This window comes from Macaca fascicularis, chromosome 16 (assembly GCF_037993035.2).
Source record: "Macaca fascicularis isolate 582-1 chromosome 16, T2T-MFA8v1.1".
NCBI lineage: Eukaryota > Metazoa > Chordata > Mammalia > Primates > Cercopithecidae > Macaca > Macaca fascicularis.
Window position 1 is genome coordinate 37,648,325 of NC_088390.1, and position 12,528 is coordinate 37,660,852.

Consider the following 12,528-nt stretch of genomic DNA (forward strand, 5'->3'; position numbering starts at 1 on the left):
GTAGCTCTTTGAAGAGCCCTGTGAGAGCAGCTGTGGAGAGGTCACAGCCTGGGCCGTGGCTCGGGTGCTCCGGGGAACATGCAGTGGCCCTCAGCACCCCATCTATCTGCCTGTCATCAAACAACCCCACCCCCACCTCTGTCCAGGTAGGCTTTTGCTGGCAGAGGAATGGACAGCTCACCTGCCAGTGTCTCCCAGCCCCAGGGAGTTGTGGACACAGAGATTACAGAATCCAAATCCCTGCACTCCTGCCTCCTAAGTGGACTTGAGGTGGGGGTCCTCATCAGTCAGGCAGCACTCTGTGGCCGACTCTACCGTGACTTGCTTTGGAAATAATGAAGGCAGAGCTCTGACCTTGGAGAGGATTGTAGGTGTGAGCACGGGAGGCTGGGGGTAGAGGGTGCCCTGGTCCATCCCCACATTCACAGACCCCCTATAATGCCAGCGATGTGAAGGCAGGACAAGAGGAGGCAGAATGCCAGCTGGAATGGTGGGTGGGCTCCCCTGCAGCCCTACAGGTGGCACCTGGGCATTGCTATTCTCAGAAGTCACGTCATTGCCTGGCAGTGTCAGAGGCTGGCATGGCTTGGGGGAGGGGGCAGCTGCAATGCTGAGGAGGCTGGCAAAAAACCACTTTCCTCCTTCACTGAAATTTTACAGATCTTTCCTGAGAGCCCACTAGGTACCAGGTTCAGGGGAGTTCACGGAAAGAATGTGGCATGACCCCGCTGCCCTTCCCTCATCCCAGACTCACACCAGAGTGGAAAAGCAGGGTCAGCCGGAATCAAGATGCAAGCACAGAGCTTCCAGGTTCCAGGCAGGGAGAAGATGGTTAGGGTGGGGCCCTCTTTGTCCACTGCTCACCTTCCAAAGCCCACTGGGCACAGCCCCATGGTGCCAGGCCACTGGCAGTGACCAGGGCTTCAGACCCCTGCTGCAGCTGCCACGCTGTGGGCATGCAAGAAAAACATGGTCCCTATAAATAGATGAATCCCCAGCGTGGTTTGGCTTCGGTGCCTGTTATGGGCGGTGTGGTGTGCTGGTGAGTCTGCCTGTAACGGCGTGAACACTGACAACAGTGACAGTGAGCCGTTTCCTGCACGCTGTGCTCTGCAGGCCCCAGGTGCCCTCAGATCCATCATCTGCAGTCCAGCCTGAGCAGATTCTGGAGAGAGCTCATCCTGGCCTGGCTGTGCTATAGATACTGATGGTAATTATTAGGGGGAGCGGCAAGATGCCTGACAAGGAATGTGAGCATGTACACATGTGTGTGCACTATTGTGTATGTGTGGCTCGCCAGCAGAACCAGCACCTACCACCATCAACCCCTGAAAGAGTGCCCGACATGTAAGAGGTGCTCAGTCATCACTTGCTGAATAAGTAAATGAATGAATGAATGAATGAATGAATGAATGAATGAATGAATGCTTGTATGGGTGCTATGGGAGGGCTGCCACTAAGTTTTAGAAGCAGTTTTAGATTTAGAAGCAGGCTTCTGAGCCAGGCGTGGTGGCGTGCCAGTAGTCCCGGCTACTTGGGAGGCTAAGGTGGGAGGATCCCTTGAGCCCAGGCATATGAGGCTGCAGTGATCTATGATCATGCCACTGCACTCCAGCTTGGGCAATAGCGTGAGGACCTGGCTCTTAAAAAAATGTATTATTATTATTATTATTATTCCGAGACGGAGTTTCACTCTTGTCACCCAGGCTGGAGTGCAGTGGCGTGATCTTGGATCACTGCAATCTCCGCCTTGAAGGCAGAGCCCTGACCTTGGAGAGGATTGTAGGTGTGAGCAAAAACAAATATTATGAAGCCTCTACTATGTACCAGTCATGGTGCAAGCGACCAGGTATACAGTGGTGATCAGAACTGACAGGGTGCTTGCCCTTAGAGAGCTTACTTTGTAGAGAGAAGATACAAATTAATCAAAGTATCCCACACACATACAACTACATGAAAGAATATGGAGAAACTAAGGCTAAGACTTTCTGTAGTGAGGTCGGGAGATACTCACGCCTGCTAAAGTTCCAGCCACACAATATCCCAAAAGACTTGGATGCGCAACCGAGGTCGTGATCTGCCAGCCTCCAGCATTTCTCAGCTGCGAGTACCCTAACCAGCTCACCAGTCAGAAAGGCTTTGCAATCTAGGATTTCTGCCCAGCCAATGAGCTGCCTCTGAAAACAACTTTCTGTAGAAATCCTCCGTAAAAAGTCCTCTCCTGGCCGGGTACGGTGGCTCATGTCTGTAATCCAAGTACTTTGGGAGGCCGAGGTGGGCGGATCACCTGAAGTCAGGAGTTGGAGACCAGCGTGGCCAACATAGTGAAGCCCCCTCTCTACTAAAAATACAAAAATTATCTGGGCATGTTGGCGGGTGCCTGTAATCCCAGCTACTCAGGAGAGGCTGAGGCAGGAGAATTGCTTGAACCTGGGAGGCGGAGGTTGCAGTGAGCTGAGATCGCGCCACTGCACTCCAGCTTGGGCGACAGAGCGAGACTTCGTCTCAAAAAAAAAAAAAAAAAAAGAAGAATCCTCTCCTCCACTTGCCTCCTGGGACGCTCTTCAGGGCTGTCCTGATCCCTTGTACCTTCCACTCTGGTGTGAGTCTGGGATGAGGGAAGGGCAGCGGGGCCATGCCACATTCTTTCTGTGAACCCCCTGAACCTGGTACCTAGTGGACTCTCAGGAAAGACCTGCAAAATTTCAGTGAAGGAGGAAAGTGACTTTTTGCCAGCCTCCTCAGCATTGCAGCTGCCCCCTCCCCCAAACAAAGAATTGCAATTCTTTGTTTCCCAAATAAACCCTCCATGTCAATCTCTTTTTAGTTAACAATAAATAGCAAGTTGCAACAAATAGTTTGAAGGGAAAGTATAGGATGCTACAAGACAGTATAGCAGCAGGGTGGGTCCTGAATCGATGCGGGTGGTCAGGACAGACCTGTCTTGGGGAGGGACATTTCATACAGGTACAAAGGGAGACCTGAAGGATGAACTGACATGATGAATGGGGAGGACAGCTGTGCAAGATACAGAGAATAGCATGTGCAAAGGCCCTGGGGCAGAGAAGAGTGTGGTGGTTTGCCTTGAGGAGCTGACCAAAGGCCAGTACGGCTGGAGTACAGTGAGTGATGAAGAGTATGGGAAGAGAGGGAGAGGAAGGGGTCAGATCGCATGGGGCCTCATGGGCTGTGCTATGGACTTTGGATTTTTATCCTAAGTGTGATGGAATGATACTGGAAGGTTTTAAGCAGAGGAGTGGGTGACATGATCCAGTTAGACTTGCATGGTCCAGGAGAGAGAGGATGATGGCTATGACCAGGTGGGGCCCCTGGGGTGGTGTGGGAAATAGGGAGCTGTGGGATACAGTGGTGGCATAGATTGGACGTGAGTGATAGTGAGCAGACCCAGTGATGCTGAAGAACCCTGCAGTGGCAGGAAGGGAGGGAGGATGGGGTCAGGGAGTGGGACATTCGGATGGGTGGGATTGGAGGGGGTGATGACTCGGTTGACCAAGGGACTTGGTGCCTGAGGTGGAATATGAGGCAATAAGAAAGTCAAGAATCTGAGAGGCCGGGGGTTGATGGTTCATCCATACAGCTGCAGGAACCCCCAAAGATGCGTTATAAAAGCAAAAAGCTGGAAATAACCAAAATGCCCAGCTATTAGGGGTGGTGAAGTAGATTATGATGAACCCACCGGGCAGAATATGTTACAGCCACTAACAATGTGGGTTGTACACACCAAGCAGCATGGAAACTGTTTCTGTCCTACTTACTATTACACGGGAGAGAAACTCCAACCTCGGGGATGTCTGACTCTGCCAGGCTAAAGCTTACTTCCTTATTCATTTAACACTCTTTATTGAAGTGCAAGGTACAAATAGAACAGAAAAGTACATCAGCCACCAGTGTCCATCTCAGTGAGTTTCCCCATCTAGCCAGCGCCTAGAACAAGAAATAGAACAAGAGAAACGGTGGGGTTTCTAGGTCTTTTACAATGCGTTTGTGTCCATTTTGTATGAAAGAAACCAATTTTAAAACATTGGCAGAGCCTTGGCTTTCAGTGTGCAGCCCCTGGGGGAAAGAGGCTCGGTCCCTGAAGCCGTGCGCTCACGGGGGAGCTGGTGTTGGCTCTGCTTTTCCTCGCCCAAGTTGTCTGTCACCATGGGGAGAATAAAGTGGCCCCGTGGCCGATACTGACCCCAGGGTGAGGGGAGAGGATGGGGCGGGGACACTGGTGTCCCTCCCTCCCTCTCAGCCTCCCTATCCCAGTTCCCTGAGTCTTCGGGTGATGCTTGGGTGTCTCACACCTGTCCCTGCTTCCTTCCCACAGGTGGAAAAATTTGTGAAATATTTGGATCCCAACGACCTGGGGAGAATCAACTTCAAGGACTTTTGCCGGGGGGTGTTCGCCATGAAAGGTGAGGCCTTCTGGGGAGGCTTTCCCACGTGCTTCAGGCCCTGCCCAGCTGGGGAAGCTGGTGTGGCTGGGACCCAGCCTGGATTCCTCCCCACAGGGCTCCCAGAGCCCAGGATGGGCCAGAAGTTGGTTCTGCCTCTGGCTTCCCGGGGGGCAGAGAGAAGGACACAGTTGTCCCAGCCGTGGGGGCTGTGGTCTCACCCATGGAGGTCACTTCTGCCCTTCCCCTTGTCTGCCTGCCTCTGGAGAAAGCCTCCTCCTTGCTTTTCTGTCCTCTTCCTCTGTCTCCCGCTCTGGGATGACCAAACCCAAGGAGTCTCCTGGGCAAACCTGGACAAAGTGCTGGTCACCCGACTGCCCGCCTCCCTCTGAGCTGCTTTTGTGTCCTCCCTGCTCCCACCTCCTTTTTTTTTTTTGAGACAGGGTCTGCCTTTGTCACCCAGGCTACTGGAGCGCAGTACGACTATCATGGCTCCCTGCAGCCTCAACCTCCTGGGCTCAAGCAATCCTCCTGCCTCAGCCTCCTGAGTAGCTGGGACTACAGGAGGTACACCACCACGCCGGGCTAATTTTCGTATTTTAAGTAGAGGTGGAGTTTCGTCGCATTGCCCAGCCTGGTCTTGAACTCCTGAGATCAAGTGGCCCTCCCACCTTAGCCTCCCAAAGTGCTGGAATTACAAGCCTCCATGCCCTGCCCTCTCTTCCTCTTAATTCTTCCTAATTCCTGCCTTTCTTACTTGCCTCCCCTTCCAGCTTTGGGGGACACTATAAATCCCTCTGTCTTGTCCCAAAAATTCAAAGGCCAGTTGTGAGAAACTTGCAGAAATCAGAATATGGCCACTCACTTACTACTAAGCTGTTTATCTGAGACAGTGAAGGCCAGGCACGGTGGCTCACACCTGTAATCCCAGCACTTTGGGAGGCTGAGGCAGGCGGATCGCTTGATCTCAGGTGGATCACTTGAGTCCAGGAGTTTGAGACCAGCCTGGCCAACATGGCGAAACCTCGTCTCTACCAAAAATACAGAAAAATTAGCTGGGCATTCTGGTGTGTGCCTGTGGTCCCAGCTACCTGAGAGGCTGAGGTGGGAGGATCACCTGAGCCCAGGAAGTCAAGGCTGCAGTGAGCTGACGTCACGCCACTGCACTCCAGCCTGGGTAACGGAGTAAGACCCTGTCTCAGAAAAGAAAAAAATCTGAGACAGTGGCATAGATCACCAGCCAGGTGGGCTTGCTAAGGCCTCCCCACTAGCTGCAGAGAGAATGCAGTCACTTCTGGAGTCCCAGGGTGTCTGGTTATCTGTAAAGGAAGCCGTGGTTTCCTGTCTGTGGCTCAGATCAAGGTGAGCCCTTTTCTGTGGGGCGCCTGTGAACCCTGGGAGGGTGGAAGGATGCAGGGTGAGGGATGAAGGGAAACAAATACACGGTGCAGGGGGCACAGAACACAGAAGGCACCCAGGGAAGGTCTTCTGCGTGGATTTGACAATGGGCCACTGCAGGCTGCACCTGCCATGTGCCTGTGCCAGGCGTTTTGTCGGGTCCCCCTCCCGTGTTCAGTACAACGTTGGGGCATTTGGTTGGGAACTCAGGAGCGAGGCCAGCCGTGTGCAGAGTCAGCAGGAACTGGAGCTGTCCTAGAGCAGCCCTGTCCTGGATGTCCCAGGGTCTGCAGGACGCAGAGGGCACCCAACTCAGAGGAATGGGTGTGTTTGCTTTCTCCAGAGGCTGGCAGAGTTGTTAGGAGTCCCTTCGAGCCAAGCGGGCAGCACTGCCTTAGGTCCCCTCCCCCAGGAAGGCCTCCTTCTTCCCTGTGTCCCCAGCCTGCCCTCTGCGTGTGGGAGTTAGTCCCAGAGGACAAGGGCCTCTTGCAGCTCCCTGCACAGTGCCCTGAGCCGAGTTCCCCACTGCCTGGGCTCCATCCCTGCCTTCCAGTGCTCAGCTGGCCTCCTGGAGCCTCGGGCCCCCACCTCAGCCCTTCCCATCCCATGCCCATTAGTTAGAAGCAGAGCAGCCATCCCAGGCTGAGGCTCAACCTCTCACCATCCCTTGTGTCTGCCTGTCTGCACAGGGTGCGAGGAGCTTCTGAAGGATGTGCTATCGGTGGAGAGCGCCGGGACTCTGCCGTGCGCGCCAGAGATCCCAGACTGCGTGGAGCAGGTAAGGCTTGGGGGACCTCTAGGACCTCCATGGCTCTGCCTCCTCCTTGGTCTCGCCTTTGCTCCATTTTCAGTATCTGGGAGGATCCAGAACCTCCCTCTGAGGACCCTTCTTGAGCATCAAAGTCAAGAAATAGTTTTTGGAACAGGAGCCCTGAGGCCCCATTGGGAAGCCCCAGCAGAGTGTGTAACAGCTGGGGGTCCCCACCCAGCAACTTTGTTCCCCATCTGTGGCACGGAGGAGAAACTGAGTTCCAGACAGGGAAAGTGACAAGTGGAGGGGAGGCAGGACTGGAATTGTTTCCTTTTCTCTCCTGCACCATCGCTCTCTGGTGAACGCTTCCTGTTTATTTGTTTTCAAACAATGAATTCTCCAATTCTCTGACACTAACTGGTGTCCAGCAGTCAGTTCCACCTGCCACTAACTACCCAGCATTAGCACAGACTCCACGAGTCAAGGCCAGCCCCATGAGACTGCCCCACTTCCCATGCCAGCTGCGGTTCTTCCTGGATAACTGCAAACACAGGGTTCCCAGGACCCCCTCTCTCAGGCTGGGTAATTCACTGGAAACACTCAGGAAATGGTTGTACTTATGCTGATCAGCGTATTACAAAGGGTACAACTCAGGAATAGCCACATGGAAGAGATATACAAGACAGGGTATGGGGAGCGGGGGTACGGAGCTTCCGTACCTTCAGGGACACTGCCTCCCAGCACATCACTGTGCTACCAGCACCCAGGCTCTCTGCATCTCATTGTTCGAGAATTTGTAGGCCTGGCGCGGTGGCTGATGCTTGTAATCCCAGCACTTTGGGAGGCTGAGGCAGGAGGACAGCTTGAACCCAGGAGTTTGAGACGAGCCTGGGCAAGATAGTGAGACCCTGTCTCTACAAAAAAATTTAAAATTAGCTGGATGTGGCGGTGCACACCTGTAGTCCTAGCTACTGGGGAGACTGAGGTGCGAGGAGCACTGGAGCCCAGCAGTTTGAGACTTCAGTGAGCTGTGATTGTGCTACTGCACTCCAGCCAGCCTGGGTGACAGAGCCAGACTCATCTCCAAACCTAAAACAGTTTTTACAACCCGGTCTCCAGCCCGTCTCCTGTGCCTGGAGGTTGGGGGTAGGTGGGAAGGTGAGGAAGTTCCCACCTCATTGTATGCTTGGTCTTTCTGGTGACCAGCCCCATCCTGAAGCTCTGTATCAGGAAGTGGGACAAAGACCACAGTCCCCAAGGCTCTGTTTTACTGTTATCATCACCTAATGGTGTGTTTCTTATAAAACTTTGAACTAGTTTTCCAAACAGTGCAGCTTCATCCTACAGAGAAATAGTTTAAGGTGCACAAGCTGACAACCGGCGAGGTCCCTCCTGGTGGCGACACCCAAAACTAGAAGAGAATGATTTTGATTTCTCACCCAGTCCAACCCCCAATCCTTTTCCCCAGTTCTGATGGGTGCCTCCTCCGGCCCCCAAAACATGAGTATGTTTATAGCTGAAGGAGATCCAGGACCCCAGAGGCCGCTTTGGCCGATGGTAGGCCTCTTGGAATCCAGCTGGGTCGTAGGGCCAGAGTTGGGTTCCCTGGGCAGGACTGGAGGAGGGACAGTCCACAGAGAGGGACATAGTGCTGAGGGCTGCCAGTCCACGGCGGCAGAGACCAAAGCCAGGCACCAACTGTGGCTAGGCCTCAGGCTGCTGTGCTCAAAGCAAGAGCCCTCAGGGATGCGTGGAGATAGCTGGGCTCCAGGCCCATGCCCGTGCCAGCAGTGGTGGCTCCAGGCCTGTCTTGATGGGTCCAGCGAGGAGGGGTTGAATATGTATTTGGGGCCAGCTAATGGAACCAGGCTTAGGGCAGAGGACCCCTACTGAGTGTCCCAGAAAGTTTGTGGGGAGGCCCTTCCTGGATTGCTGAGTGGGAGGCAGCGTGCAGAGGTGTGCAGGACTGGGTCCACACCCACGGGGGCCACCCAGGACAGGCCATGGAACCTGAGCACATTCTTCTCAACCCCTCTGAGCCTCAGTGTCCGCAGTTGTAAAACAGGGCTTGCCACGCCAATCTGGAGGGTCTGTTGTGAAAGTTCAGTGGGAAGACAGACCCCTAATATGTGCTAATTCCTCACCGCCTGCTGCTGTAAGAAAATAGTGCTGAAGTGACCGTTTGCATTTTTCAGTTTACCTTTGGATACCGGTGTTGCAAAATTATGTCAAACTAAGGCCCTGCCCCAAGAACTGCAGGGCAGAGTGGAGCCGAGGCCTGGGGTGGGTGGCGAGTGCGGGTAGGGATGGCGTGTTCCCTGCAGTCTTTGGCTGCTTTTGTGGCCCCCACATTCTGCCATTCACACCTCTGGAAAAGATGGCACGTGGAGAAAAGGTGAGCAGGGGGCACAGAAGAGCGGGCCTCCACCAAGGTACTCTTTTTTGTAAACTGATATTATTTTCCTCCAAAGTCTAGAGGTTATGGGAAAGTAGAAAGAAAGACCGCATCAGCCTATCTCAGCAAGCCTGGTGCTTCTCCTCATTTGTTCATGGGACTTTGCAAGCCTATAGGTGTTTGTTGCTTTGGGTTTTAAGCTTCTCGTGGGTGAACTGCTTTCTGCCCTCCATGGAGGCCTGGCCCCGGCTTGGGCGACCAGAGCCTAGTGAGATGGCAGTAGGTGGGGACACAGTGGCAGCCTTGTTCATTATACTCGCTGGGGCTGTTTGGTTGACCTGGGCTCCGTTCCCGACCATGGGCTCCTGTGTGTTGGCAGGGAGAGGAAGGGGGCACAATCCGAAGACCAGCCTGACCGAGTGGACGGCTTCTGGGTTGTGAATGAGTCCCTTTCCTGGCTCAGGCTCCTGTAGTAGCAGGGTCAAGACCACAGCTCTGCAGATGAGGTGTCAGAGTGGGCCAGACGGGCAGGTCCGAATTTCTCAGGCCCGGCCCTCGGCGCCCTGCTGTGTCTTAGCTGTCCCCTAGGGGTCAGTCTGAGACCGAGAAGAAGCGGTGCCTGGATCACTAAGTGGGCTTCCCAGATGCCCCCAGGGAATGCAAACCTGAGGCATGATTTGAGGAGGTGTGGGGATGACACACAGATGGGACGACAGGCGCTCCACCCCTGTGCTGTGCTTGTGTGCTGGGAAATGAAGCCTGTCTTTTGGGGACACCCCCCTCTCCCCAGGGTGTGGATGGAGACCTCTGATGTCACCACTGGATGTGGCTCATAGTTAAAGCAGTGAATGCTTGAGTGCTGGCTGGTGGGCGAGCCGCTGCCACCTGGCCCCTGAGAGTGCCCTGCCCTTCTCATCCCCTTCCCAGGCCCCGAGAAGCCCCTAGCATTGGACATCAGTCAGGGACCCCTGGGGTTGCTGTCCAGACCTCAGGCCAGTGCGAGTCTATCCCAGGCAGTTGATGCCTGGATGCACCAGTTCCTGACCTAACTGGATGTGGCTCCACCTGCGTCCCCAGAGCCCTGTGAAACACTGGCACAGGGAAACTTTGAGTCTTGAGAACCCCAACTGTTGAGCAGGCTGTTGAGCGAGTTTCCTGACCCAGGGAAATTTGCTTCTGGTCATGCCTGGGGTCCCTGGAATTGCCCTGGGAGTCCCTCTGAGACTGTCCTGCTCAGGCTGCCCATCAGCCCCCAGTCCATATGCTATAGGGGCTCCTGTGGGGAGGGGGCATGGAGACATGTGGAGAGCGCCACACTCGGGTGCTAAAGGCAATGGGATAGTTGCTAGGGGCCCGTGGCCACTCCTCGGCAGGTGGTGATGTGAACCCTAACCCTGCAAGCGCTGTAAGGCCATGGGCCCCGTTCACCCACCCCATGGTGGATTAACAGGCAACCCCATTAAATGGAGAGGGCATCCGGCCACCTGCCCTCCTGTGTAGCCACCATGCCAGCAAATGGTGTCAGTAGCCTCCAACCCAGAGAGTCATCCTCAGCGCCCCCTCATGCAGCTGCCTGGAGTCCTCCGTTCCCCACTCACCCCTGCCTCCGCCTCCCATCGCAGTCACCCACTCACCCCTGCCTCCCCTTCCCATCGCAGTCACTGCCACCCACCGACCAGGCGTCCTCCTGTCCTCGGCCCTCCTCTCTCCACACCCGCATACCACAGTTTGGCAGGCTGTCCCTAAGTTGCTGCTCTGATTTGTCACCCCGCTCCTGGGACCTGTCCTTACCAAGGGATGAAAACCAACATCAGCTCCTACCCACTGCTCCAGCCTCATCTCTCACCTAAAACTGGCGATACCAAACCACTCCCTGTTTTCTGAGCAAGCCGCGTTCTCTCTTGCCTCTGAGCCTTTGCATGAGTGTTGTCTTTGTCCTAGGATGTCCTCCTTCCCGCTTACTTGTCAGGAGCTAACGTCTACTCACCTTTTTAAGACTTACTTGGCAAGAGTGGTGGCTCATACCTATAATCCCAGCACTTTGGGAGGCTGAGGTGGGAGAATTGCTTGAGCCCAGGAGTTTGAGACCAGCCTGGACAATATAGTGAGACCCCTTCTCTTTAAAAAAAATTTACTGGGCCGGGCGCGGTGGCTCACGCCTGTAATCCCAGCACTTTGGGAGGCCGAGGCGGGCGGATCACAAGGTCAGGAGATCGAGACCATGGTGAAACCCCGTCTCTACTAAAAATAGAAAAAATTAGCCGGGCGCAGTGGCGGGCGCCTGTAGTCCCAGCTACTCGGGAGGCTGAGGCAGGAGAATGGCGTGAACCCGGGAGTCGGAGCTTGCAGTGAGCCGAGATTGCGCCACTGCACTCCAGCCTGGGCGACAGAGCGAGACTCCGTCTCAAAAAAAACAAATAAATAAATAAATAAAATTTACTTAGGTACCACCTTCTCCAGGAAGCCTCCCTGGCTCCTTCTGCCCCAGCCCAAAGGAGAAGGACCTGCACTGAGCTTCCTGGGGGCCCTGCACCCTCTATCACCGCCCGAACCTCACCTTTCATGACAGCCAGCCCCATGTCCACCCAGTGGCTGCAGGACTCAGGCTGAGCTCCTCCTTTTCACCCCCAGGACAGCACCCACAGCAAGCATCCTTATCCATGCTCCTTGAGTAAGACTAGATATCTGGAAGTGGAATTGCTGTATCAAAGGGTATGTAGATTTTGTATTTTAATAGATACAGATATAATTTTCTTCCACAAAGCCTGTACCGTGCGTATCATCCAAGCAGTATATGAGAGTGCCCCTTTCCCATGGCCTTCGCCAACCCCGGAAGCCATCCATCCACCTGCTGGTCTCCGGCTCAGCAGCCTGGGGGGAGGAAAGCCCGTTGCCGCCGTCCTCTGTGCTGCCCGGCTTCCTAGGGAGGCAGACCATCTTTTTCTTATCTTCCCATGCCCTCTGGATTTCTGCTTTTATGAATTATTCATATTCTTTGCCCGTTTTCAATATGGTTGTTTGTCTTTTCCTTACTGATTTATAAGAAATCTCTGTATATTCTGTTTTTTGCTTGTTTGTTTGTTTTTGAGGCAGTCTCGCTCTACTGCCCAGGCTGGAGTGCAGTGGCGCAATCTCAGCCCACTGCAACCTCTGCCTCCTGGGCTCAAGCGATCCACCTGCCTGGGCCCCACAATTAGCTGGTACCACAGGCACATGCCACTGCGCCCAGCTAATTTTTGTTTTTGTTTGTTTGTTTGTTTTGGTAGGGACAGGGTTTTGCATGTTGCTCAGGCTGGTCTTGAACTCCTGTGCTCAGATGATCTGCCCACCTCGGCCTCCCAAAGTGCTGAGATTACAGGTGTGAGCCACAGCAACAGGTTGAAATCTCTATATATGCTGATTATCAATCTTTATGCATTTTGCTTGTGTTTTAATCTTGTTTTGGGAGTGTTTTATTACACAGAATGTTAATTCTGATGTCATCATTTATCAACCTTTTATGCCATTTACATTTTGTGTATCATTTTGTGCCTTCTCTACCTCCAGGCTATAAACATATTCTTCTATATATCGTTTTCAGATAC

General features: G+C 53.9%; 1 protein-coding gene across 1 annotated transcript in view; it reads left to right on the forward strand.

Moving 5' to 3' along the window:
- Window positions 1-12,528, forward strand: part of RAB11FIP4 (RAB11 family interacting protein 4) — a 150,610-nt gene that overhangs the window by 37,245 nt on the left and 100,837 nt on the right. The window contains exons 2-3 of the mRNA XM_015438147.4: window positions 4,334-4,421; window positions 6,488-6,576. Of these exons, the coding sequence (XP_015293633.2) occupies window positions 4,334-4,421; window positions 6,488-6,576 (177 nt within the window). The remainder of the gene's footprint in view (window positions 1-4,333; window positions 4,422-6,487; window positions 6,577-12,528) is intronic.